General features: G+C 35.0%; 2 protein-coding genes across 2 annotated transcripts in view; one reads left to right on the top strand and one right to left on the bottom strand.

Moving 5' to 3' along the window:
- Positions 1 to 23: 23 nt before the first annotated feature.
- Positions 24 to 9,335, top strand: LOC106080260 (phosphatidylinositol N-acetylglucosaminyltransferase subunit H-like). The gene is made up of 5 exons (XM_013241603.2): positions 24 to 249; positions 2,730 to 2,808; positions 3,923 to 4,050; positions 4,867 to 4,947; positions 5,586 to 9,335. The coding sequence occupies exons 1-5, from the start codon at positions 103 to 105 to the stop codon at positions 5,664 to 5,666; spliced, it is 516 nt and encodes a 171-aa protein (XP_013097057.1). The 5' UTR covers positions 24 to 102; the 3' UTR covers positions 5,667 to 9,335.
- A 7,505-nt stretch (positions 9,336 to 16,840) lies between these two features.
- Positions 16,841 to 27,539, bottom strand: part of LOC129924929 (CB1 cannabinoid receptor-interacting protein 1-like) — a 34,874-nt gene continuing 24,175 nt past the window's right edge. The window contains exon 3 of the mRNA XM_056022380.1: positions 16,841 to 19,245. Coding sequence (XP_055878355.1) covers positions 19,081 to 19,245 — 165 coding nt within the window. The 3' untranslated portion in view covers positions 16,841 to 19,080. The remainder of the gene's footprint in view (positions 19,246 to 27,539) is intronic.

Here is a 27,539-nt window from a genome sequence, read left to right as displayed (position 1 = left end):
GTCAAACATGTGTTAGAGTGTTACTTCAAGAAAATATGTAGACTCTAGATCTAGATTTTTTTCTAGATCTGTATGAAAAATAAATCTTAGACTAGTTAAGAAATGGTTGTCGAAATGCAACATCGAGACTTAGGGGATTTAGGTAGTGAATTTATAGTTATACACCCTAGACTTAAGAATCGTGCTCTTTTTGTGATGCTACTTCTGTTTACAATAGTTACGGCATTTTTCTTTGGGTTACATCTTCTGGTAAGTTTTTTTTTTTTTATTCTTCTTAACAACTTGCAGAATAAGAGGTACAAAGTAGATATAATATTATATAGATCTAGACCTAGTAGATCTTATTGCTGTAAACATATCTCCGGTTTAAAAAAAATAAATATTTTGTATTAAAATAGTATTCACAACTGAACTTATTAATTAATTAGACTCTATATTATAATTAATTTATACCTATTTATAGGCCTAATTTAGTAATTAAGCTAATTATTAGATTAATAAATTTGATTTAATTGGAACAAGATAACAAGATTATATATAAAATATACATCTAGATCTAGAATCTAGTAACTGTTGTTTGTTAACTTTCTCTCCTAATTGATATGCCAACGTTGATTTGACCCCCATTAAACAAAATTGATTATTGGATTTATAAACTTTAATTTGTTTTGTGTAAAAAGAGTATGCAGTGTCCTGCAATTTAATATCAGATATAATATTTTCTGATGACAAACAAAAAAGTTATTGAAGTTTAAATTAGTTTAATCAGGATAGTGAAATACAAATTAGCAAAACGAATAACACTATCGAAATAAGGAAAATAATTACGGAGATTTAGAGTTAATGTTATTTTGTTAACTACCTAAAATAGATTCTTGATTCATATAGAATATGAATATATATTTTTAATTTACAGATATTATATCCAAATGCATTAATTAGTTTAGATTATTTGCAGATGATTGCATAATATGTAGACCAATAATTGAATAAAAACAACACAAGATATTTAAAAATTTCACAAATAAAATTTGATGAATTAGAGAAATGGGAATCAAATTAGAGCATGTCCTTCCACCCAGAGAAATGTCAGTTAAGAGTAAAAAAAAACAACTAAAACAAATATTATACCACAAATCTTATTCATGGTAAACCAGTAACTCAGATTAAAAACTCAAAATACCTGGGTGTTATAATAAATAAAAGCTATTATGGAATCCCCATATTGATGAAACTATTAAAAAATCAAATAAAGCATTAGGGTTTATTAAAAGAAATTTCTGTAAATAAGATAAGAACCTAAATATAAATTTAAAATGTTATTTAACCTTGGTTAGGCCAATAATAGAATGTACATCCTCAGTTTGAGACCCCTCAACTCAAGAAAACATTAAGAAACTGGAACAGACACAAAATAGAGCAGTGAGGTTCATAACTAATGAACACATTTAGACTAGAGTAACACCTATAGTAAAATCACTAAATTTAGAAACCCTACAGGATGGAAGACTTAAAAGTAAAGTAGCAATTATACATAAAACACTGAACCATAATCTTCAAATACAAAAACAAAACCTAATAAAATGTTCAGAAATAAAAAAAAGATAAAGGCATATTCCATGTTCCATATTATATATTATATGTCAGGACAAATTTATATAAAAATGCTTCTTCTTCCCTAGTGCTTTTAGAGCATGGAATGGTTTGCCTGAGTCAGCCAGGAAAACCAATGACTTGGCAGAATTTAAGTCATTGATTCACAAGCATGGCTAGATTGACCTAGGACATAATCTTCTTTTTTGAAGTAATGTCTGTATTATATAAGAAAAGAAGATAAGATCTCCTTATGGTGGCTTATTGCTTTAAGGTTACTTAATTTAACATTTAATTTAAAATAATCTAGATTTAAATTAAATGTAAATTAATTTTAATTAAACTTGTTGGTTTTTAGAACTACTACCTCTGGTCCCAAATAATAGATGCTCTGTAGATTATTTGAGCTATTATAGCTCTAAGTAAATCTAGATCAAGATCTACTTGATTACCCACTGAATACTCGTTTTATATTTTTAGGCTTGTAAAGAGAGTAAAGCCATAGTTGTGTATAATGTGTATTATATAAATATCAATTATTTTTACAAAGCTTATATCAACTCACTCTGTCTGTCTGGTAAAAAGTGTGTACACATTATTTCTCCCACACCCATTCTCAGATCAAGCTAAAACTTCGCACATTTATTTATTGATATAGACAAGAGATGAATCAATTAAAAAAAGTAACCAATTAGACCATTAATTACTGGTAATTCATTATTTTGTTTAATAGCAACAAGGGAAACTAATACTTCAGTATTCGCAGATATGGTTAAATTTGTTGGGTTTAGTCCCCTTAAATAATTGTTAACGCTATTTCTCCCTCATGCATTCTCTGATCAAATTGATACTTTAAGCAATTATTTATTGTACCTAACAAAACACACATCAATAAAGAAAAATAATCAATTAGTCAATTAATTATTGGTAATTAATTTTTTTTGTTCAATATCAAATAAGGGGAATAACTAGTACATTATTGGTAGATATAGATGGACTTCTTCCCCTTTAGATAAGCTTTGTTTTGTTTTTTTAAAGTATTTTGTATATTTTGCTTGTTTAACTTTATTATTATTGTTGAAAATGAATTTACTAGTTTTACAATGTTCTTCAAATTTTAAAAAAAAATTTTTCAGGATGAAACTATTCTGACAAGTTTATGTTTTATTTTAATTGTCTCTCTTATATTCAAGTTGTCTTCCAAAATACATTCAGGTATGTCTTGGTCAGCTTTAAAATCTTGGGTCTTTAATTATCTACATCTTGGGTATTTTATTTACAGTACAATTTTAGTTTTAGTTTATAAAACTAACGTGACCTTTAACCCTCAGTTAGCAAAATGTTCACCTGTTTGTAGGACCATGGTTCTGGAGAGTCTAGACTTATATCAAGTGCTTCTTGTTTTGCTGTTATCTAACAATGGCTGTATAATAAAGGGTTTTAATTATATAAATAATACAAATATTTTCAAAGCATGATGGCAAATGAGTGGAACTTTGTTTTAAGGGGTGGGGAGTGAGTTAATTAGTATTAATGATTTAAGACTCACTGACAATATTTTTCTTTTAATCAGTGTGATTGAAGCCTTATAAAGTTTTGAGTATACAAATGTGTAAAATCTTCATAGCTTTAGTTTTATATATGTATGCTCTACACTCAAATGTAAATATAATACAAGTTATCAGAATTTTGATAAATGATAGCTTTAAGTTTCTGGGAGTGTTTGATGTAAATATTTTGTATACATTTGGAGTATTTCTGTGAAGTAAACTACTGCAGCATTCATATAACTGTGGAGCATGCCCCATGAGGGGGGTGCAACATTCTCTCAAGGGAGGGGGGCGGAAAAGAAAATTTGTATTTTCATTTAAGTTATCAATCCATGTTTGAGTATTAGTAAAATGGCATTACTAACAATGTTTTTTTTTTTAATTAAGTATTTTTAGTAATAGATGTTGTTTCGTCTTCTAATTTGGGCCTTGTAAAAATGTAAAGCCTTTTTCCAAGAGGTGTCTGCAACAATATCAACTCAAAACTTTTTAAAGAAGACATGACAAGAAGTCTCTGCTCATGGCACTCCCCCAGACCATGGAACATCTCATTTCCACTACTGATTGTTTGACATGAAATATCTGACCTAAAGCCTAAGTATTAGGCTTGAAGTTTCATGTTGTATAGTGATTGCAGTAGAAAATGTCTCAGCATTTTCTTTTTAAATTAGAAAGCAATGTCAAGGGGAAATAATTTGAAAATATTCAACTAAATGTTAAACTTTTCTGTACTATTTTTGTATTAGTTGTAGATTGATTTATTTTTTTACCTCCTGCAGAAAATCTTCTCATCCTTCCATCACTAGGACTTCAGGTGGAGACAACGTATTACTTGGGTTATAAAGTCACTCAGTTCATTCATTTAGCCTACATCAAGGATATAGTTATTAATGAAGCAATCACCATGGTAAGATTCAATTTATAAGTCAGACTCACATAGTTTTCTTTTACACTTTATCTCTCTTCTTCTTCATAATTGTCACAAGAGTTGCGTCTCAGACTCTTGGAACTCTAGGCCCACTGAAGCTCAACTCCATCTGCCTGTCTGAACAAACTTCTGTATGGGAAAGATCCAAGCAGATGTACATTTAAAGAAGGAAAAATATACCATGACTTGGCAAAGTGTTTATTTTTTTTTACAAAGCTTATGTCAGCTCTGTCTGTCTGTCTGGTAAAAGTTTGTACAGGTTATTTCTCCCACACCCATTCTCTGATCAAGTTGAAATTGCACAATTATTCATTGGCATAGACAAGATATGAATCAATAAAAAAAAATATAACCAATAAGTAAATTAATTACTGCTAATTAATTTATTTTGTTTGATACCACAAGGGAATTTAATCCTTTAGTATTCACATATATGGCTAAATATATACGGTTTCATCCCCTTATATAATTGAACACATTATTTCTCCCGCACCCATTCTCGGATCAAGTTGAAACTTTAAACTATTATGTATTGTACCTAACAAAACATGAATCAATTTTTAAAAAATTACCAATTAGTTAATTAATTATTGGTAATTCATTATTTTGTCGGATATGGAATGAGGTTAATACTTTCTACATTCTTGAGTGATACATTTGTAAGTGCGAAGTTCTTCCCCTTATATAAGCTTTCGATAAGATTAGGATTTTTTAATATTTTGCTTATTTATAAGTTCTTTATGTGCTGTAGAGTTCATTCAAAGCCTTACTGGTTATTTATTTCTTCCATTTCAGCATTCTATCATGCATTATTTGTTAGTCTTGTTAAAAAGCAACACAAGTAATGAAGTCCATACTCTCCAGCCATTATTTGAGGTCAGTGAAACATTAATGAAACATTAATAAAAGCCATATAGTATTTATTTGTACAGCAAATGTTAACAAAAAATGAGTCTACTCTAATTTAACCTACAAATGAATGAAATAATGTATATAGTTCTGTGAATAATTTGAATAGTGCTCCTTCTTCCCTAGTAAGATAGAGCATGGAAAGGGAAGCCTTAATTAGGCAGGAAATCAACTACTTTTAGTTTTAAGTCTCTTTGTCTCTCCTTATGTCTTTATATCATGTTAAAAAGTTTGAAGTCTCCCTAATAATCAGATTAAATAAAATACAACTATCTGATATAAACTTTTCACATGTAAATTATGAGTGAGTCTGGTGTGAATGTATATTTTGGTTTTCTATAGTTATGTTGTGTTTGGTGTAATGTACAAATTGTAAGACAAATTTCCTTATGGACAATAAAGATTATTATTATTATTATTAGAAGTATTATTAGTATTAATTGACATGTATAACTAGATTAGCACATGGATACACATAGGGCGTAATTGTCTTCTCTTTTGAATTAACATTTGTAATTTATAAGATAATGTTTTTACAATGTTCTTTTTTTAGCTGTAGTTATTTACTTTAACCTGAAAGAAATCTTGCTTTTTTTCGCCACTAGCATTCCTGGCCATCATTGTCGAGTCTCAAACCTGTGTATAGAGCAGCACAAAAGAAACTCATTAAGCCACAGTTGAGATAGCAGCTTTATCTGCACAGACAATGGAGGATTAGTTGAGATAGCAGCCTTATCTGTGCAGACAATGTAGGATTAGTGGAAACATTTTTAATACGATACTGAATATTCTAAGCAAAAACTTAAAAATATAAATTTTGAAAATCAAAAGGTATGCCTAATGCCAGGAGATGTGAAGAAATCCGTGGTTCTCAGCCAAACTCTCTTTTATTATCTGTAAATTGTTTCTGGTCTTTGTGAAACACAAGATGAATAAAATGTGTGTGACATGATTTATTTATTAACAGAAAGTATAATTAGTAGCGCTGGTGTGCTTGAAACCATTCTAGTATTATGTTATTAAATAGGCAAACAGTAAGTACAATAACAAATACTGGTTTCCTCTATTATTGTTTAAAATGGTTCTTAATTTATTGATTGCTGTGTGTAATATGAATTGTTGGTTTTATAGTTTATGTTAATCTATAGCATTTTTTATTACTGGTTATTTTTTTTTTTTTAAACACTATACTAAATGAATTGTTAAAATGTATAAATGGTAACAATAAAAAAGAATCAATGTTTTACTATCAACTGTTATTGGGGCAACTGGTATCTGGGTTAAGTAGGCATGACATTATAATCACAAGAATCAATGTATTATCATAAATTGTAATTGTGGCTTAGTACATAGACCTCATCACAGACCAAGAGATTAGGAACAAGACCACAACAGCAATTGGGCTTCACAGTAAATTGCATTTTACAGTAAAAAAACAACAACACCGCAAACTAAAACCTTATAGCGTTCTTGGTAACAAGAATGAGACATAGAGGCAGACAAAGAACATGATGGGAAGACAACATAAAAGAATGCAGGCCTGTCATTGAAAGAGATTTTATCCAAGACAAATAACAGAGAGGAATGTAGAAAGCTCAACAGATAGGGGATGGTGAAGACAGGTGTAAATAGAATCTTTAGAATCAATATATTGTGACTATGTACATATGCTAATAGAATCAAATGAGCCAGTGCATTATGATAAAGTAATTGTGACTATGTACATATGCTAATAGAATCAAATGAGCCAGTGCATTATGATAAAGTAATTGTGACTATGTACATATGCTAATAGAATCAAATGAGCCAGTGCATTGTGATAAGTAATTGTGACTATGTACATATGCTAATAGAATCAAATGAGCCAGTGCCTTGTGATAAGTAATTGTGACTATGTACATATGCTAATAGAATCAAATGAGCCAGTGCATTATGATAAACTAATTGTGACAATATACATATGCTAATAGAATCAAATGAGCCAGTGCATTATGATAAACTAATTGTGATTATGTACATGTGCAATGAGAACTAAAATAGTCAATGCCTTTATTGCATTATGATCCACTATTTATGACTATGTAGATTATGAGCTAGTCGAATCAAAAAGAGGGAAAGCGTTTTGATCAATGAATAGTTTTCTTGAAAACTTTCCCACACTGCTTTGAGAAATATCTTGTTTTACATACATTTATATCACTTGCTTTCTAAAGGAAAGGATATTTAGTATTTTGTTTTGTTATAAACAAGACAGTTGGCAGCTAAATTGGCACAAATTTTAATATAGCCAAGTAGGAAAATATTAATTCATAACAAAGAATGTATGCATTCTTAGGCATATTATAAACTTCCCCATTACGTCCTCCTTCCGTTGTTTCTAGTGACATTTAGTGAGAGCTGATTGTTTGTTGATAGGTGTGGAACCTAAAATGTTTAATATGAAGTTTTGTTATTATTCCTTGACATCTTTGTTGTATCCTTTCATCAGGAGGATTTATTTTCTTATTCCTTGAAGAACATAAGACTTCCATTAAAAAATGCCTGTCTACACACTTGCTTTTTTAATACTTAATAATAGTAGTATAATTTATATTGCACACAATTACCAATTAGCCTCTTTCCAGATTGTTGAATGCTAAATTGAGTTTGGTACTTTCCTTGTGTATTTATATCATGTGAATTTTTTTTTTTTTTTTTTTTTTCGTAGTGGTAAAAAGAAAACACTTTTACTAACAACATGAAAAATGTTAATTATTTATTAAAGCTGATACAATTCTGTGCAGTCCTCCATTGTCCTCCTCTGGATCTGGACACTTGGGTGTCAGATTTAATTGACATAAAAATCATCATGTTCATCAAGGGACAAGTGTTGAGGAGGCCTGTGTTAGGTTTTAGCTCCAGGAGGCTAGTGCAACCTGCTCTTTAGGCAGAGGTATTAACTCACACACATCTTTCAATCAAAGCTTGAGGTCCTCTTGTATAATCAAAAGTAAACTTTAAACAAAAATATCTACAGACTTCCTATATTACGAGATATTAAAGAATTTTCAACACTTAGCTCGTTAAATTTACTGATCCTGTTGTTCAACATTGTTCAGCCAGTACACAAACACACACTTCCATAACAACTAGTCCATTCGTTTATACTTTTAAATACATGTATATTTTGTGAGAGTTAAAATGTACATTTTGAATGAACCTTACATGTCTTGTTGCTTCAGTCCAAAGAATAGAATAAAATAATGTTAGATACACTTTCTAGACATTTGAGGTTAGGAAATAGTTATTTGTATTAACACTCTATTTGTATTGTTTCGTACATATAAGCTATTATTCTAGTATTGTTGAGCATTATTTTTACTTTCCCTTGGAAATGTTTTTTCTTTCTATATATGCTAGTTTTAAGATAAGTATAAATTATGTAAGACAAGAATAAATTGTGTAAGACTAGAATTAATTGTGTAAGACTAGAATAAATTATGTAAGACTAGAATAAATTGTGTAAGACTAGAATAAATTGTGTAAGACTAGAATAAATTGTGTAAGACTAGAATAAATTGTGTAAGACTAGAATAAATTGTGTAAGACTAGAATTAATTGTGTAAGACTAGAATAAATTGTGTAAGACTAGAATAAATTGTATAAGACTAGTATAAATTGTGTACCTCTATAATAAGGCTTGTCTTCGAGTTCGAAGATTAGTAAGGAATGTAGTCTTTCCTGTGGCTGCACAGCCCTAGCTGTGACCTCCATATTTTGCCACTTCCAGGGCTAGCATAACCATTGTCCGCGGGTGGTCGATTTAGATTTTCTTTCTGCCGTCTGCGTCTCTCCTTGGCAGCGGGTTTTCTTTTGGTCTCAAATGTGTATCCTGCAGCCTTTGTGAGTGACCCCTATAAGACTTGTATAAATTGATGTATGTTTCCATTGAACAACTTTGCTATGCTACTTTTACAGAATTGAGTTAAAGTTAAATTCTAGTACAAATGACATTGTCTAATATTTATTTCCAACACTATATACCCTAGGAATTCTTTCTGAATTTCATGCTTTGTATAAATCAAATCATTAGTAAAAATCAAATCAAATTAAGAACTTGTTTCGTAGAAAAAAAAAAGTTTGACATTTAATTGTATAAAGCAAATCAGCATTATACCATGTAGACTTTGTGCATACAATGTATGTTGAATAGATGTTGTGCATACAATGTATGTTTAATAGAATTATAACTCCAATGAAAAAGAAATATTCTAGATGTTTATAACAATAACTTGAATGTTTTTGTACTCAGTAGATGGCCAGTAACAATATTGTATTTAATTATCATATGGAATAATTAAAGAATTCAATATGATTTTGAAAAGATATCTATAAATTCTTTTGTTTTTGTAGATACGAAATAGTTAGCCTACTTTAAATCAACATAAAATATTAAGCTTCACTTTTTGCTGTCATCTATTAAAGTACTGATTGCATAAATCAAGGCATACATGTACATTTGGGTACCTCCGTGATGACAATTTTGTATTGCGGATCAGATGTGTAACATTTCCATTGAACATTGATGGCTGCCTGGTCGTGCGGTTTGCGCGTTGGACTGTCGTGTGGATTTATCTATGGACCCGGGTTCAAACCCTGCCCGCTCCCATCCCCCGTCATCCTGCGGGAGGTTTGGACTAGGAAGTAAATTTTCTTCAACTCTGAAGGAACAACAGAACCATGTGAAAAATTTTACAAACAAACAAACGAACACAACTCTGCTTTTACAGATTTTAGTTGAGGTTAAAATCTAGTTCAATTGTAGTGCCAATGATATTGTTGCAACTCTAGGTTAGGCACTCAACGTAAAGGCAGGCAACTCAACACAGTTTAACAGGAAATAAATGCAGGTGTTTATTCACAAACATATAACATCCCCAGAGTCTTGGTTCTAACTATACCAGTCCTTTGCTACTTAACCCGAATGAGGACCAACGACAGCCTTCCCCGCTTCGCTCCAGGTCCCTTCTATAACCTTCAGGCAGCACAAAAGCTGGCTTCTTAGTTTCCAAACATTCAGACTCTTCACAATCCCCGATGCACTGTTATTCTCTCTCTCCTAGTGTCTTCCTGTTTACGTTCGCTAGTGCGCACCACAAGCACTGGTGCAAGACAGGGTTACAACAATATTGTGTAATGTTTAATTCCAACTCTGTATACCCTCGGAATTCTTTCTGAATTTCATGCTGTGTATAAAATCAAATCACTTCCATGGAACTAGACGAAAGAAATAGTAGCTTCAAACGTGTTCCAGTCTATATATTTTATGTCTTTGAAGACAATATTATTGTTCTTGTAGTGTTTCAAGAAGTGCGCATCTTTTAGAGTGCACACCGCTTTAACCTTTAAGCGGAGGCGCGGTGGCTCAACGGTAACGCGCTTGGCTTCCGAACCGGGGTCCCTGGTTCGAATCCTAGTGAAGACTGGGATTTTTTATTTCGGGATCTTTGGGTGCCTCTGAGTCCACCCAGCTCTAATGGGTACCTGACATTAGTTGTGGAAAAGTAAAGGCGGTTGGTCGTTGTGCTGGCCACCATGCTCGTTAACCATTGGCCAAAGAAACGGATGACATCCTTTGCCCTCTAGATCACAAGGTCTGAAAGGGGAACTTTACTTGTATCTTAGCAAACTGATCACTCACTCCATATGTTTTTTCCATATCCAAGAGATCTGCGCTCAATGGACGCTTCTATTGATGCCACATTTCTCCCCCAAAAGCTACGGTCAGTGCACGGACCAATAGTTTGGAACTCACTCCCCATTGATCTCAGACAGGCAACATGCTACACTACATTCAAGAATAACATTAAGACCTATCTGTTTAAAACCTTTTTTTTAGATTAGTTTGTCATTTTAGCTCTCGTGTTTATGTTTGATATGTTATCACAGCTCCTAGAGCCCACAATTTGTTAGTTATAATCTCAGCAATCCTTCCACAAAATGTTGTTTTAACCTCCGTAACTTATGTGCTATACATTTATGTAGCTTTTTCTCTTAGTGGGCCGTGTGGAGCCCCCGGGTCAAAAAAGTTTGAGAACCATTTACCTACCCAACTGGTATTAAATTAGATTAGCGCCTCTTTTTCCCACGCGAGGTAACTCTAATTGCTACTCACCTCTTGAACCAAACATAGGCCTACTTTCACTTTATCGGTTTTGGCAATCGCTTTGCAAGTCTTTTTTGTTTGAAAGGAAGTTTTGGCAAAATGAATACACTAGGACTCGGTGGCCACAAAAACATTTAGCAGATGCGAGAACTATTTTTTTTTTAAAAGTTCAATGCCAAGGTTAATGAGTGTGAATGAAGAGAAGGGAACTCACTTTTTTTAATACACTTTGAAAAAGAACCTAAAAATGTTAGTTGTTTCCCTTGGAATAGGGTTCATAGTAATGAAAGAGTGAAAGAAATGTCGATAAAATATAAATATATATATATTGTTGTAACTCCGCTCCCGGGCCGACACTGTTGGTGCGCATCAGAGCACCGTTCAACAGGAGTATGAGAAGACATGTCGATTCTACAGGAAGGACTGTTGTAGATCCGGCTGAATGGAACTGCAGGTTATGGGAGTCTGAACTGTCTGGGGCTAAGTGTCGTCCTTTGTGCTAACTGTGAACTGTATTGAGGACCTGGAGCGACACTGGGAAGTGTGTCTGTTCTAGTATTGAGTAGGACTTGTAGAACTTAAAGACATTACTCCTTGTGACTTGATAGCTGAAGTCCAAGTCTAACTATTTGTTTATAGATCTAGCTGTAAATAAACACCTCGTCTATTATTAACTCCTTCTTTTCGTCCAGTGCTTGCCTGAGATTTACAACAATATTTATTTATTTTTTTGCTTAATTGCCTCTCTTCTGAAAGTTTTTATTACTTGCTTGCTTTTATTTAAACATGGTAACAATAAAACAAGTTAAGTATTTAACTTCATTGTTTCCATACCAGTGCATGATGTAAAAGAAAACATGTGAATGCACGTACTAGACCAGGCCGGAATTATCGGCCGGAATTGCAGTCTACAGCAGCACTTATAAAGCTCAAGACAATGGCATATCACTAAGCACAAAAATCCGATTGATGCGCTCCTTGGTCATGGAGTCATTCCTGTATGATTGCTTATTCGGGATTCTAACTACACAATTAGACAGCAATCTCCTCGCCATGAAGTTGAGATGTTATAGAAATATTCTAGGCATCAAGAAATCTGAAACAGGGCCCCATGACGCCCTTCTGAAAATTGTCAGAAAAAAGATTTACACCTATTACTTGTTCGCAAATACCTCTTTTTTTTTACAGATAAAAGAAGAGAATAGGGAAAAAAATGGTGGGCATGTCAATGTTAGAGACTCTAATTTTGGAAAAATATCTACAAGGGAATAGACGGTCGAGAGATGAAGTGTGGTGCCACAAAGGTTCATTAGACCAAGGGACAGAATAACGGGATAACGTCAGAAAGTTACACTTTTTACAGCTCTCGTGCAAATTTCCAAAACTATAATCTACTCTCTACAACAGCCTCTCGCGACTACGCCTATAAGCTACTCTCTAAAACAGATCTCTCGCTACCACAGCTACAAGTGTATCGCTGTGAAAATAGAGTCCTGCAGAAAGAAGACTCTGGGGATATTTTTAGATAAATTTAATTTTACCCAGAATAAGAGGAGACTACCAGGGAAAACGTATTTGAATAATAGTAGGAATAAGATTGTTTCACTTTGGATTCTGTTTATTTCACTATTTGACGTCAGAAGCCATGGATCGGCTACAACTGGACAATGGAGTCATAAATCTATTGTAGACAGATAGATAGACAGACAGATAGATAGATAGATAGATAGATAGATAGATAGATAGACAGACAGACAGACAGACAGACAGATAGATAGATAGATAGATAGATAGATAGATAGATAGACAGACAGACAGACAGACAGACAGATAGATAGACAGACAGACAGATAGATAGATAGACAAATAGATAGATAGATAGATAGATAGATAGATAGATAGATAGATAGATAGATAGATAGATAGATAGTTGTTGGATGAGTTTTAATCTTATACCTATTCTGTACCTGGGGCTGAGGTCTGAGTAGTAATGCGATTGGCTTCAGAGGGTTCTCAGGTTCGAATCTCGGTGAAGACTTGAGTTTGAATTTCGGGATTTTTAGGGCGTCCCACAGTCCATCCAACTCTAATGTGTACCTGACATTAGTTGGGGAAAAGGAAAGGCGGTTGGTCGTTGTGCAGGCCACATGATACCATCGTTAGCCGTGGGTCACAGAAATATCTGCCACATAGAGTGCAACGTCTGAAAAGCTACTTTACTTAATTACTATTCTGTATCTATATCCATCTTGTAGATCTTGTAATGTGGCCAAAGTTTTTAAGCTTTCGTCTTTTTACAATAGTTAGCAGGTCGTCATGGGCTCCGATCGCTACAGTAACCCTGTCTCTGATTTCTTGGTTTGTGATGCGGTCTTTGAATGTGATGCCAAGGAAAAGAAGAAGAGGCAGACAGAAAAAGCGACGGGAGGACAACATTAAAGAATGGACAGGCCTGCCATTGAGAGAGGTTCTAAACAAGGCAAAAAAAAAAAAGGGAGGAATGGAGAAAGACGGTCGACAAATCTTGCCTGGTGCCCCAACGGTCCAACAGACTAAGGGATAGGTAAAGGTAAAAATCTATATTCAAGCGTACTGGTTAACAAGTTAATTAGAATTTCCAAGAGCCATTGTCTGCTGTTTATATATTAGGGGATCAGAGCTATAGTCATTTTTTTTAAAGCAGCAACTATTTTAGGATCATGAGACATTTCATTGAAAATTCTTGGTGGAAATTTTTCACATTTCCTCACAATTTGTTTTTGAGAATTCTAAATATTCATTTCTTTCAGAACTTTTGTGACTAGCGACGAGTTTGTTAAGTTTTCTTTTTATACGGCAGGGGTTTGACGTTGCGAGGCGTGCGTGTCTAAAGAGTTGCTATTTGAGAGTGTGCGTGTTTGTGGCTAAGAGTTGCTATTTGAGAGTGTGCGTGCTTGTGTGTTGCAAAGAGTTGATACTAGCGGGTAAAGCATGAAGTGACTACTTATTTGTGCAGCAGGTGTTTAATTCTTAAATATGCAACATATAATTGAAACTTGTGTGCTTTTTTTTTAAAAATAAAGCCATTTCGTTTTAAAATGTTCAGACATTCGACAGGTTCCAAGTGAAACAATAACATATAATGAACAATCATTGATAAATAAAGAACTCAAGTAATTGTTCAATATAGATCTAGATATATCTATAATTTAATAGCAAAAAATAAGACACAAATAAATCACAAAATGCATACACATCAACTATAGATTCTAATAATATCGCAGTCACGACAGTTTAAAAACATCATTGCATAAATCACACAAATCTATAAATATATAGGCTAAGTCTTTGATAAATCAATGGTCTATGATAAATCAATGTTTTAATATAACATTAACTTATAAGGCTATAACACAGCCTCGTCTTCATTCACTGCTGCAACGTTGTTGTTTTTTAATTTCGCACAAATGTTTCTAATGCACAAGGCGAAAGCGAAGCGCGTGCTGCTAAACAGTTACACCGGCAATAAGTGCGCCTTCCATACATTTATATAAGCTCAACAAATGAGGGATGGTTTTAATTGATTAAGGTGATCAATGCATTAAAGAAATACAAACACACACACATATTGTCCAAGTTTGGAATTAGCACACACACACTAAAAGTAGCCGTAGTAAATATAAAAACACTTAGTATTCATCCCATCTGCTAAAATTTTCGCGCTCTTTCTTACATTTTCATACTTTTAGGCGTTGAAGTTGGCGTCACGTTATTCATACTGATACTGATACTAAAATCCGGGGGAAATCGACGCAGCATAGTCCCACAGAAAAGTCAAGAATAAAATAAAAAAGGTATCACAAGGTTAGACAAAGCCATGAGCAGGGATCGCATTAGAACAGTCTAAGCCAAGAACAAGGATCACATCGAAATTGATACAGCCAAGAGCATGGATCGCATTAGAATAGACACAGCCAAGACCAGGGGTCGCACTAGAATAGACTAAGCCAAGAGCTAGTATCGCGTTAGAATAGACTAAACCGTGAAATGAAGTAGGGTAGTAGTAGTACACATAGCATCTTCTTATAGGTAAGCACGACTTGTACCGATACTATTATATACCGTGACAAAGTGCCATATAGGCCTACATAGATTTATTTCTGGAGAGAGCAATGCAATCGCATAAAATGCGTCATAAATACATTAAAACAAATGTACAATGATCTAAGCTAAAAAGATAGCTATCTTTCAATCTTACAAAACAAAAAAAAAGATTCCAAATTTTGGGTTAATCGTAGTAAGTAAGACTTACTAGAAAAGTAGGTCTATAACCAATCTCCTCTAAAAATACATTTTATTTAATCATGACGTCACAGTTTCAATCCGAGGCTGGCCAACACGTGCTGGTTAAATTAAATTTTCTTTTCTTTTCAATGCATTTTTTTTTTTCTTGTTCTCGCCCTGGACGTGAAGTGCGCGAGATGAAATAGAAGACAAATTGGATTTGAGATCTGGAATCGAGTTCCTCCTTAACCACCGAGGCCCTTTTTTTTTTGGCCTCGTAGGTATACATCAGGGAAGTTGTATTAATTTCTGGAGAGAAAGTTATTTTTATCCAAAGACACAAATTTGTTTTAAAAATAAAGGAGAAATCATCAAAGTTGGAACAACTTAATATTGAAAACTGAAGATACAAAATGTGCAATCAAAACTTCTATTTTGTTAAAGAAATAAAAGGGATATATATATATAACTGCTTCCAAACTGAGGGGTCACTGATTCGAATCTCGGTGAAGGTTTGGATTTTGAATTTCGGGATTTTTAGGGCGCCCCCGAGTCCACCCAACTATAATGGGTACCTAACATTAGTTAGGGGAAATAAAGGCGGTTGGTCGTTGTGCTGGCCACTTGACACTTGCTTAGCCTTGGCCAAAGAAACCGATTACGTTTACATCATCTGGCTTATAGATCGCAAGGTCTGAAAGGGGAACTTTTCCTTTTATAATTTTAAACTAATAATTGAATAGGAAATTTTTTTTATTCAGTTTGATTTTATAGATACATTTTTTTCTATTATATTCATTTTTTTACATTATAAAAACTCCACGTGACGCTCATAAAAAAAAACTCTTGCATAAACTTCGATCAAGTTTCATCTAGAAACTTCAAACATAAACCCAGACACACATTCACATGCTGTAACTAACAAACAATAGGCGTACATGATAGACTTACCCTAAGACTGTTTGACTAATTCTAAAAAAATGTTCCCACAATTCAATGTCCTAAAAACGTATCCGGTAGCAAAGAATGGTATTGACATTCTGGATTATTTTACTGAGTAATCACCGCAATCATGGCGGATGGAAGCGACAGGCGCAAATCTGACTCCAAAATCGATCTAATCGATTCCATTCGAAAATTCGTAACTATCTTTTACTATGACTCATAAATTGACTTTTTTAAAATAAACTTCTTGTTGTTTGTATTGCAAGCAAGCGACAGACAACTACGTTAAATGTTTTATTATGACGTTGTCTCCCATTTTCTAATGTACATCTGCAAAACTGAACATGATAAATCTGACAATTTGAATAATTAAAAAAAAAATACGGCACAATTTTATTTGTGCTTCATTAAATTATCATTTTCAAATCCTCTATTAAGTGTAGTAAACATTTTTGTTGATAAATCTACTTTAATTAAAGTAAAAGATAATTTAAAAACAACAACGGTTTCAGTTACATCCCTTAGTAAACGAGGGCGATTAAATCCTAAGATTATATGTAGTAATGCAATACCTGGATTTATTTGTTTTTTTAAAGCGATGAGGGATGGATACGTGTTCAGATCTGAATACTCTGGGACATCTGTTAATACTCTGAAACCGGATTCTGGATCCAATAACTAGGTCACGTTAAAACATTCTAGGCACTTAAGGGTGACGTTTTGTTGGCCCGCGCTGATCTAAGACCAAAATGATAGACCAATACCAATGATAGACTACCCTTGGGGACCGAAAACAACTGATAGATCATAGACCACTACAATTGATAGAACGCCAACAAGAAATGGCTATACTACGAATACATGGCTCCACAATAAACTAGAACGAGAGCTCACCGTCACCCTCTTCTGACCTACAAAATGTATGGATTATGATGTACTCTTCACTTCTGTCCTACAAAATGTATGGACTGATGTTCTCTTCACTTCTGTCCTACAAAATGTATGGATTATGATGTACTCTTCACTTCTGTCCTACAAAATGTATGGGTTATGATGTACTCTTCACTTCTGTCCTACAAAATGTATGGACTGATGTTCTCTTCACTTCTGTCCTACAAAATGTATGGGTTATGATGTACTCTTCACTTCTGTCCTACAAAATGTATGGGTTATGATGTACTCTTCACTTCTGTCCTACAAAATGTATGGATTATGATGTACTCTTCACTTCTGTCCTACAAAATGTATGGGTTATGATGTACTCTTCACTTCTGTCCTACAAAATGTATGGGTTATGATGTACTCTTCACTTCTGTCCTACAAAATGTATGGGTTATGATGTACTCTTCACTTCTGTCCCACAAAATGTATGGATTCTGATGTACTCTTCACTTCTGTCCTACAAAATGTATGGATTATGATGTACTCTTCACTTCTGTCCTACAAAATGTATGGATTCTGATGTACTCTTCACTTCTGTCCTACAAAATGTATGGATTATGATGTACTCTTCACTTCTGTCCTACAAAATGTATGGATTCTGATGTACTCTTCACTTCTGTCCCACAAAATCTATGGATTATGATGTACTCTTCACTTCTGTCCTACAAAATGTATGGATTATGATGTACTCTTCACTCTACTACTAAAATGAAACTCACTTTTCTACTAAAAATCACTCCACTACTAAAAACAAACAAAAAAAAAAGACACACACTTAAGGCTTGTTTCCCTTTGAAAATCGGATCCAGCGTACAAATAAAAATGAAACATTAATCAAAAATTGATACCGTTGTTGGATTTATCATTGGACGAGATTTTCATGGAAATATTTAACAATTTTTTGTCCAATTTTCACGGGGCAATCAAACATTTTGACAGTCATTAGATACATTTTTTGTTGTTGTCATTTTCAAGTTAAGAACAGATGATAAAAAAAAGATAATTGACTAAATATAGCCGATCACATTTTTTTTCTCTCTCTATCAGGTACAAACATTGAACATGTTATTTCTCCCACTTCCCATTCTCGTATCAAGTTGAAACTTTGCACAATTACTCATTGTCCCTAACAAAACATAAATCAATAAACAAAAATTAACCCATCAGTTAATAAATAGTGGTAATTAATTTAACTATTTCTGGTTGCTAACGAAAGAGGGAAAGTAATCTTGAGCTACATGGGTGTAAATGTGGAGTTCTTTCCCTTAGATAATTTATTATTTTTTAAAAACTATTTTGCATGTTTTCAAGTATAGGCCTATTTCTAATTTCACTGCAAGCTCGAGAAATGTACACACAGTTTTTTTTTTCTTTTTTTTTGTTTGCGTTGTACCAACATTATTGTAAATTGGAAGCTGTATTGGGATCTTCATGGGCTCAGGCTGTTATAAGCCTAATATTTAGTATGAGTCTTGAAAATGAAAAGGTCTTGGAGGAAGTGAAAGGGAACTATGGGAGTATCACAGAGAACTTATAAAAAGGGGACTTAATTACCATTTCATTCTAAAGTTGCTTAGCAACGCATCAACAAACTTTCTAGTTACATAAAATACAGTTTAAAGAACATATCTAAAAATAATCTATGCGTAGGATTTCTGAGTTAAAAACAAAAGCCTATACACAGATATAGGCACATGTACACAAGAAATGCATAGGCAACTCAATGTATAAAAAAAATGTAAAAAATAAAGAGGAATTTGTGGTTTGTTTCGGTACAATGTAACGTCTGAGCAGATGGTGTAAGTTTAAATGTATTGCATCTTTTTGATTTCCACCGAGGTCTTGTCTTGGCTAGGGCAGCAGTCTAGATCTAACATGTGAAACTCGTCTCCCCATTTGCTGTGGGTCGTTTCCGTTTCCGGATAGAGTTTGACTTGCAGCTTTGCCTCCACGCGCTGTCCAGCCTCCATCTGAGAATGAAAGAACATGGCTATGTTACGTTGATGTGGTATTGCATTACAGATCTACAATTTTTAATGAATATGTGTATAAAAAAAGTAAAATTCCCCTTTCAGATCTCTAGGGCAGATGATGCAAAGTTCACCTGTTTCTAGGGACAACGGTTAACTAAGGTGCCAACTTTAGGCCACTGCAACCTATGCGACCGCAGTGGGCCCAGCACTTTTATAGGACCCGCGCTAATTTTAGGTGTATACATTATTAAATTAAACCATATTATAACTTATAACAGATTTCCCGCGGCCTCCTGTCGATTTAACATGAGGTCCTGGAAATCTCCAGAAATTGCAAAATATACGAAAAAGTCCTGGAAATATCCGGAAATTATTAAAATCTTTTGAAAACCCATAACAATCTCCTGAAATATACAGACGAAAATGGTTTTTTTTTTTTCACTCTTAAATTACCTAGGATAACTCCCTCCGTTCGAGTTGCAAAAATAAAAGAGTAATCTTTCCATTGTGTCCAAACTCTTGAGCGTGCTCTGTCGCGTCGATAGTTACTACAGAGTAGATTACTACCCCCCCCCCTTTTTTTTTTAACGTGAGGTAGAAATAAAAACAAAAGAGTGATATTACAACGGCCCTGCCCTGCTATGTTGTGACTACGTGTCCCCCCCCCCCCCTTTCTTGTTTTCTCGTGGACTATCCGCAGAGTGATCTTTCCTTTACTCCTTACTACTCGTTTAAACTGTTGAGGGAAGAAGAGAATTATATATATAGATAACGCAATGGTGTATTTTTGTGTGTATGTTTATCTGTGTGTCTGTCTGTGTGTGTGTCTTCCAAGTATAACATTCGTTTAAAAAAATGGAGCTGGAAGGACTGTGGACTAGATCCCATCCTATTTGACGATAGCATTCTTCTACTCACGTCGACTTCCATGAATCAATTATGTCCCTTGCTTGGTCGTTATGTTGAATAGCACCATTGCCAGGCATTAGATTTACTAAGAACATTGTCATAGATCTGGACACTGACTTGAAGCAGATTAAAGCGACCCGACACAAAGAGAGGGAAACCAACAAAATATTATGAAGATGAAACAAAGAAATGCACCGAATAAAAATAAACCAAGACTCAAAGGTTGAACAACCCAAGCAGCAACAGAGTGTAGAGAGTAACTCAAGAGTTGACCATATGGCCACTGGACGTTTGTCACTGTGTTACAAGTTTCTAGAATTCGCCACCACCCCGCCGCCTTGAAAAAAAATGGGGCGGTAATCAATTAGATGTACAATGTTCTGAACCCCCCCCCCCTCCCTCCTCCCCAGCCCTGCTACGCACCAGCCACACGTCTAGACAAACCGTTGCCAAGGCCTTTTGTTTACGACCAACTTGTTCTCAACCTCACGTCTGTCTGAACACCGGAAGTCCCTTGACGGTGCAAGCGTCTAGTCCAGCTTTTTGTGTACAAAATGATGTGTGCTGCTTTGGCTTACAACAGTGTTTCCCAAACTGAGTTCAGCGGAATCCTGGTTCTAACCCGAGGCCTGAATAGGTGTTCCACAAACTACTGGAATAGTTAACTAGCAGGCCACCACGTGAAGTAATCTCTCTAAAAAAATAAGCAAAGTGTTCCGCTAAATGCTCAGAATGTGCAAAGTGTTCCGCTAAATGCTCAGAATGTGCAAAGTGTTCCATTAAGGATAAAGTTTGGGAAACACTGGCTTACAAGTTTCTCTTCCTCTTCAAAGTTTTCTTTATTGATTTACGTAATACAAGTGTGAGGGATTTTCATAAATGAAGGAAGACCTATAAATAGCTACCTTTTTGGTGTATTCGGTGTACAGAATTTGAAAGTAATGATATTGCATTTTAAAAACCATGTCATAATTTCTGTGCACTCTATAGCACTGCAGGATCAGATTGTTAAGCTCCTTCGTATGTAGCACAAAGTCATTTATTTTATTATGTACCTAGCGGGATATCACCAGCGACCTGAGTGTCTTAGTTTGGTTATTACTGATCTACTGGATTCAATTTAGATCTATGTCAAACATGGAGAATGTTCCCTTCACATTTCTTTTAAATTTTGCCACGAAAATGAAAGTAGGGTGTCAAAATTGGGTTTACCCGTTTTGCCGACATATTCATATCAAATATAAAATACTGTGAAAGCGGGTTTACCCGAGTTGTTAAAAAAAATGTAGTTCTTGATTAGAGATACAATTAGGTAGGCCCTACCTTTTGTCTAAGTTTAGAACCTCCGGGTGTGGGAGGGACATTAAACATACACTACGATCTCCGGCATGATTTAAGGAACAGTTATGCCAAGCTTTATTAAGATTACTCAAATGGCTTTGATTTTTTTTTCGGGACATAGATACATACATACATGCATGCATATATATATACACACACACACACATACATACATTACATACATACGCCTTACTTTCTGCTTTATAATATAGAATGAATACTATATCCAAATTCTCTTTTCAACTTCTTAATCTCTTTTCAACTTCTTAGGGTTTTCTTTTGGCTTCATTCCATTGGTCCTACATTCTTCTCTCTTTCAGACTCTTTCTGTCCCTTGTCTCACCTATTTTATTGTTTACAAGAATTATTTTCTAAATTCTAAACCGGCTCTAAGAAATGAAAACATACACCAAGAGTAGATAACTGTGTATATGCACGAAAATCCCAACTATATTGCGCTGTAAGAAGTAGAAAATCAGGATCTTTATTTGGTTACACAATTGAGTGAATGTCACCAAATTAAGATTAATAGTCAACAATTTATATACCTGCATTCTATTATTCCACATCATCAACTGTGCATATTGTCTTAGCTTTCTAGGGAGCGGGTGACAAATGTTTGGGTCGTTTTGGGTTAGGAATAGTAGAGACAAGGTTTTCACGTCTGCTATTAAATAAGCTTTTATTGTAACTCGTAATGACTTCAAAAAGTCGAAAGATTAAGTTTTAGTGTGTTAGTTGATAGTTTCTTGAACTGCTTCAAAAGATTACTCGAAATGCTGTTTGACAAAAAAGAGGATGATTATCTCCCATTAACTGGTTATCTCCCATCCCACTTTATAGACACGTTTTTCTTCTTACTTCGTCATAATATCCATTGCATTGCATTTCTGTGGCTAGCGTTGTTCTCTATATGTTCTCTATCTACTGTTCTATTAGAGCCATATAAAAACAAGCAAAATATTTTTTAAATGCTTTTAAAAAAAAAAGTTTATCTAAGTGGAAGCAAGAACTATGTATTTATAGCCTTATATATCAATACTGTAAGAATCATTTCCCTAAATCAATATCAAGCTAAATTAATTAATTGACACTAATTAATTAATTAATTCTGATTGATTCGTGTTTCGTTAGGAACAATGAATAATTGTGCTAAGTTTCAACTTGACCCGAGACTGGGGAAGTGGGAGAAATAACGAGTTAAAACAATGTTGCAGACACTTAGGCAGGTTGGAGCGCGGTGGCTGAGCGGTAAAGCGCTTGGCTACTGAACAGGGGTCCCGGGTTCGAATCCTGGTGAAGACTTGGAATTTTAAATTTCGGGATATTTGGGCCTCTCTGAGGCCACCTAGATGTAAAGGGTATCAGACATTAGTTAGGGAAAAAGTAAAGGCGGTTGGTCGTTGTGCTGGCCACATGACACCCCCTTCAATATTTATTCCCGGAGATACTCTCAAGTTCTCAACAAGAACAGGAAAACAAATTGTTAGGAAAGTTTGTCTTTTATTTTCAAACAATCTGTGTTCCACTCCAGTGGTTCTAACAGTATCGCTGTCTAACATCTTACTGCAAGCTGACCTAACCTTGGACAGTGGTAAATAGTGATCCACGACCGCTGTGGCTCGAACCTTGGTTTGACAGTAGACTTTCTACCAACATTTTGTTTCAATCTAGATCTATACACGTGTTCTTTTTTTTTTTATAGATTCATAATTCCACAAAGCTTATAGCAAGCCAGTCTGTCTGTCTGTCTGGTAAAAATATTGAATGCGTTATTTCTCCCACACCCATTCTTGGATTAAGTTGACACTTTATACAATGGACCTTATTCACCAAACGTAAACAAACAGCATTTAGCCACGTGGTTCTCTATCTCTTCTTTACAAATTACGTAACCCATAAAGGCTGTCACGTGATACGTTTTTTCATTGTTTTATCAATATTATCACGTGGCTAAATGCTGTTTGTTTACGATTGGTGAATGAGGTCCATTATACCTAACAAAACAGGAGTCAATAAAATAAATTATCCAATAACTCAATTAATTGCTGGTAATTAATTATTTTGTTTATACCAACAAGAGAAATAAATCCTTCATAGATTAGGCTAAATATTTGGAGTTTAGTCCCCTGATATAATTATACACATTTCTCCCACACCCATTCTCGGATCAAGTTGTATCTAACAAACCACGAATCGATTAAACAATTAGTCAATTAAATATTTTGTTTCAAATCGAATACGGTACGGGAAATAGCTTCTACATTATTGAGAGCTATAGTTGTAAGTGCGGAGTTCTTTCTCTTTGTTTTATCTTTGTTTAAAAAAAAATATATTATATTTCGCTTCTTTTTTTTTTTTACCAAAGGCAATGTAGACAAATTACTTGCGGTTGTGTCTTGCTATTATGAAAACTCTGGCCAGAAAATAAACTCTCGTGCCCGGAACTTCACCACACGATGGCGAGGTCTCAAAGACACACGTGACCTCATCTATAGCCTCGCCCTCAAGGGGACGCCGTTGTAATTCGGGGTGGAAAAAAAAAAAGAAACTTTGGCATGGGGTGGCCTGACCTGAGTTTGTGTCTGTAATTGTTTTTGAAATAAAGCAGCACACTACAAGTGAAGATGAATCTATTAGCTTCGTGGTGGTTTCGTTTTCTGATTTAGTACTGAAGAGTTGATATGACTTCAATGTATGGGCTGTGGGTTCACCACCAATGTTCGATTCTAAACGTCAATTAAACTTCTATTAAAAGGTCATGGTGAAAATAATAAAATACAAACGCATCATCTCAGAAATGTTTATTTTTCGCAGCTTTAAAAGTACAACAAAAGTATCGCATAATACTTCATAAATTATAAAGCTAATCAACACTTCCTATTTTTCTCTACACCGGATACACCAATGAGCTAGCGATTTAGAGTTTTTTGCCATAGATGAAAATTTATAACTCCACTAAAGAATCTTCTGAATTTCGTATCGCATTTAGTGCCGTATTAAGACATGAAAAGTGCTGTACTTAGACATGAAAAGTGCTGTACTTAGACATGAAAAGTGCTGTACTTAGACATGAAAAGTCCCCAAGTTATTTGAGATATACCGGTATTTTGGGACCAGATATTATTGTCGGAGCTAAATATTTCTTGAGCCCTAAGCTATAGCTAGTGTTTTCCTCCGGCCCTTATCGAATTTTATGACTCTCTGCAAAGTTGTGGTGTCATGTTGTAAGTTTTTTTTGGAGGAGGGGGGTGTAATTAAAGTTGATTTTTTTATTGATTAATTGTAAAGTAAATCAGAATACACCTATCTCTCTCTCTCTCTTTCTCTGTCTACACTTCCTTCACTAACGCTAGCTCTCATTATCTCTCTCTCTTCTTCTTCTTCTTCTCCTCTCTTTCACCTCCACCATTCCATCTCTCTCTCTCTCTCTTTTTAACTCTACCGTTCTATCTTTCTCTCTTTCTTTTGCCTCTACCATTCCATCTCTCTCCCTCTTCAGCAGTTCATAAAACTAGAACCTGGTAACTCCTTCAAATTGCATCTAGTGACTGATTTAACCATGGCCCAACTTAAGCAACTTAACCTGAGGCCTTGTTAGTTTTAAATCCGGCCCCAAGTGCACCCATCACGAAGAGAAGTCATTACATCCTGACTAGTTTAGCTAGTCTTAAAGAAGAGACACTAAAATTGAATCACTTTCCAAAACAACGGATCTCAAACATATTTTAATGTTAACCTTCGACTGTGGCACAACTTTTTAAATTGATCTCAAGAGTATAAAGTTTGATAAGATATGCTTTAACCACGTATTCCTTCTGCTGTTATACAATTTCTATTTTGGTTACCTTTTCAACCGTTGGAAAGTAGCCCCACAAATCTATACGCCACGTGACTTCAACAACCACAAATCTGTGCCGGTGTTTCTACCACTACAACTGTCACATCCCATTACTCCTGCCACTGACCATCTGTGAAAGACTTTTTTTCCCCCTCTTTTTTATTGATTCCACATTTTTCAAGTTAACATCCAGCAGAAAGAATTCTGACCAGTTAGAGTTAATGTTGAAAAAAAAAAAAAAAAAAAGGTGGAGGCGAAACCCAGGCATGACAAATGGCGATCAGACAAAGCAAAGTTGGGCCAAAAGTAGAAGTACAGCACAAAGCAATCAAGGCGAGAAACATTTAAGGGGAGGAGGGGGGGGGTCTATTATCGATTATATTTGCTTTCATCATCAACTTGTCCAGCCGTGTTTAGAAAGACGGTTACTGATTTCACATTCGATTCCCAGATCTAGATTTATGTTGCCTACATGATTTGAATCCCGGGTATTTGCCTGGCTGATACCTGATGCCATTTTTCACGTAAACTTGCGAGCAGGCACATCCAAGTTCAAGTCAGTACTGTATATCTGTTGAGCGGACTTTGCTTACAGATCGCGTGTGTTCTTGGCAACCATTGAGCCGAGATGCAGGAAGTGACATCACACGTATCTACGTCATTGGACTTTTTTGTTTCTGTCGGTGCTGTCAATAGTAACCGAATGATAAGACAACGGACGGAATCATCCAGTTAAATAGTGCACTTAATCTTACGTTAAGCCTTCAACACCTGTAAGCCATTCAAGTTACATTTGAGCACACAAAAAACAAACTATTTATAACTGGAAGTGAATGTAACTTACTTTTGTTTTGTTGTTATTGTTTTCAATTAAAACTACATCTTTATTTTATCAAAGGAGAAGCAATGAAAGATGCCCCCTTTTAGATTAGTTTTATTTTCTCGGGCAACGAGTCCCAGTGTGGCGGCTCTGGTGGATACGGTCGTTAGAAGAGACGTTTTGGTCAATAGGAAAGCAAACCAGAACCTCATTGAAGAGCCCAATGTTGACGTCATCTGTATGGTCATTCTTTTTATTCTTCTTATCTTTATCGTTATTCTCTTTATTGAACAGGCGGGGATGGAAGAGAACCCCAACAATCCATTTCTTACCCACACGATGTTCCTCAATGGGATGGAAGAGAGTCCCAACAACCCAGTCTTTCCTCAAGGGGCGTCTTGGGACACGAGCCATCGATAATAGGGAACATATGGGAGATTTCAGACTGACAGCCGTTCGTTTGTGAGATTTCAGAATAACAGCCATTCGTTTATTTTCTTGAAATTTGACAGATTATGCATATCTTTGGGGGAAAAAAACCTAGTTGGCCACACAGTGAAAACTCTGGTTTGACAGTTATTTTATTATTATTATTTTTTTTAAATATCAATCATCTTAAAATTGTTTGGACAGGGTTACTGCAGTGATTGGACCCCCATGATGACCTGCTAACTATCGTAAGAAAAACGCGAGCTGAAAATCTATGACCATATTACAATGTCTTCGGGGCCCGCAAAGACCTTCCTTTGGAGAACAGTACCAGGAAAAAAAAGACAGAGAAAGCGATGGGAAAACATCATAAAAAAATGGACGGGCCTGCCATTGAAAGATGTTCTATCCAAGGCAAATGACAGAGAGGAATGGAGAAAGACAGTTGACGAATCTTGCATGGTGCTCCAACGGTTCAACAGGCTAAGGGATAGGTAAAGGTAAAGGTAAAGAAAGTGAGTGTATCAATCAAAGAGAGTCTATCGAGTTGGGGAAAAGAAGACATTTCTGTAGTCAATGACAAATATTTTTATATTATTTTTTTTTAATAGCTCATCTTTTATTCTCAGTGACCTTTGTCCTATTTCTTTCCTAAACAAGTGAGGGGGGGGGGGACTTAGGGTCCTCTCGCGCTGTTCGGCGCATTGGGCGGCATGCTGTCTCCACAAAGATCTGTCACTGGCAATGTCTGAAGCATCCTCCCACCTGGTGTCCACTGTTCTAAGGTCCTCCATGAAGGTGTGGCGCCAGATCATACGAGGACGTCCCTGTTTGCGCTTTCCTCGTATTGGCCTCCATGTCATCGCAACTCTTGGTATGCGTAGTTCATTTTGTCGGAGAATATGTCCCGTAGACCTCATGCGACGCTCTGTCACAACCTCACTAAGTGTT

The sequence above is a fragment of the Biomphalaria glabrata genome, chromosome 3 (genome assembly GCF_947242115.1).
Source record: "Biomphalaria glabrata chromosome 3, xgBioGlab47.1, whole genome shotgun sequence".
NCBI classification, from domain to species: Eukaryota; Metazoa; Mollusca; class Gastropoda; family Planorbidae; genus Biomphalaria; species Biomphalaria glabrata.
This window is presented reverse-complemented; position numbering and strand designations above follow the sequence as displayed.

What these genes read in the sequence shown, in the direction of transcription:
- LOC106080260 (XM_013241603.2), top strand. Translation starts at nt 103, where the DNA reads ATGGTTGTCGAAATGCAACATCGAGACTTAGGGGATTTAGGTAGTGAA. An exon ending in TCTTTGGGTTACATCTTCTG is followed by an intron (nt 250 to 2,729) that starts GTAAGTTTTTTT and finishes AAAATTTTTCAG; the next exon opens with GATGAAACTATTCTGACAAG. An exon ending in TTAATGAAGCAATCACCATG is followed by an intron (nt 4,051 to 4,866) that starts GTAAGATTCAAT and finishes CTTCCATTTCAG; the next exon opens with CATTCTATCATGCATTATTT.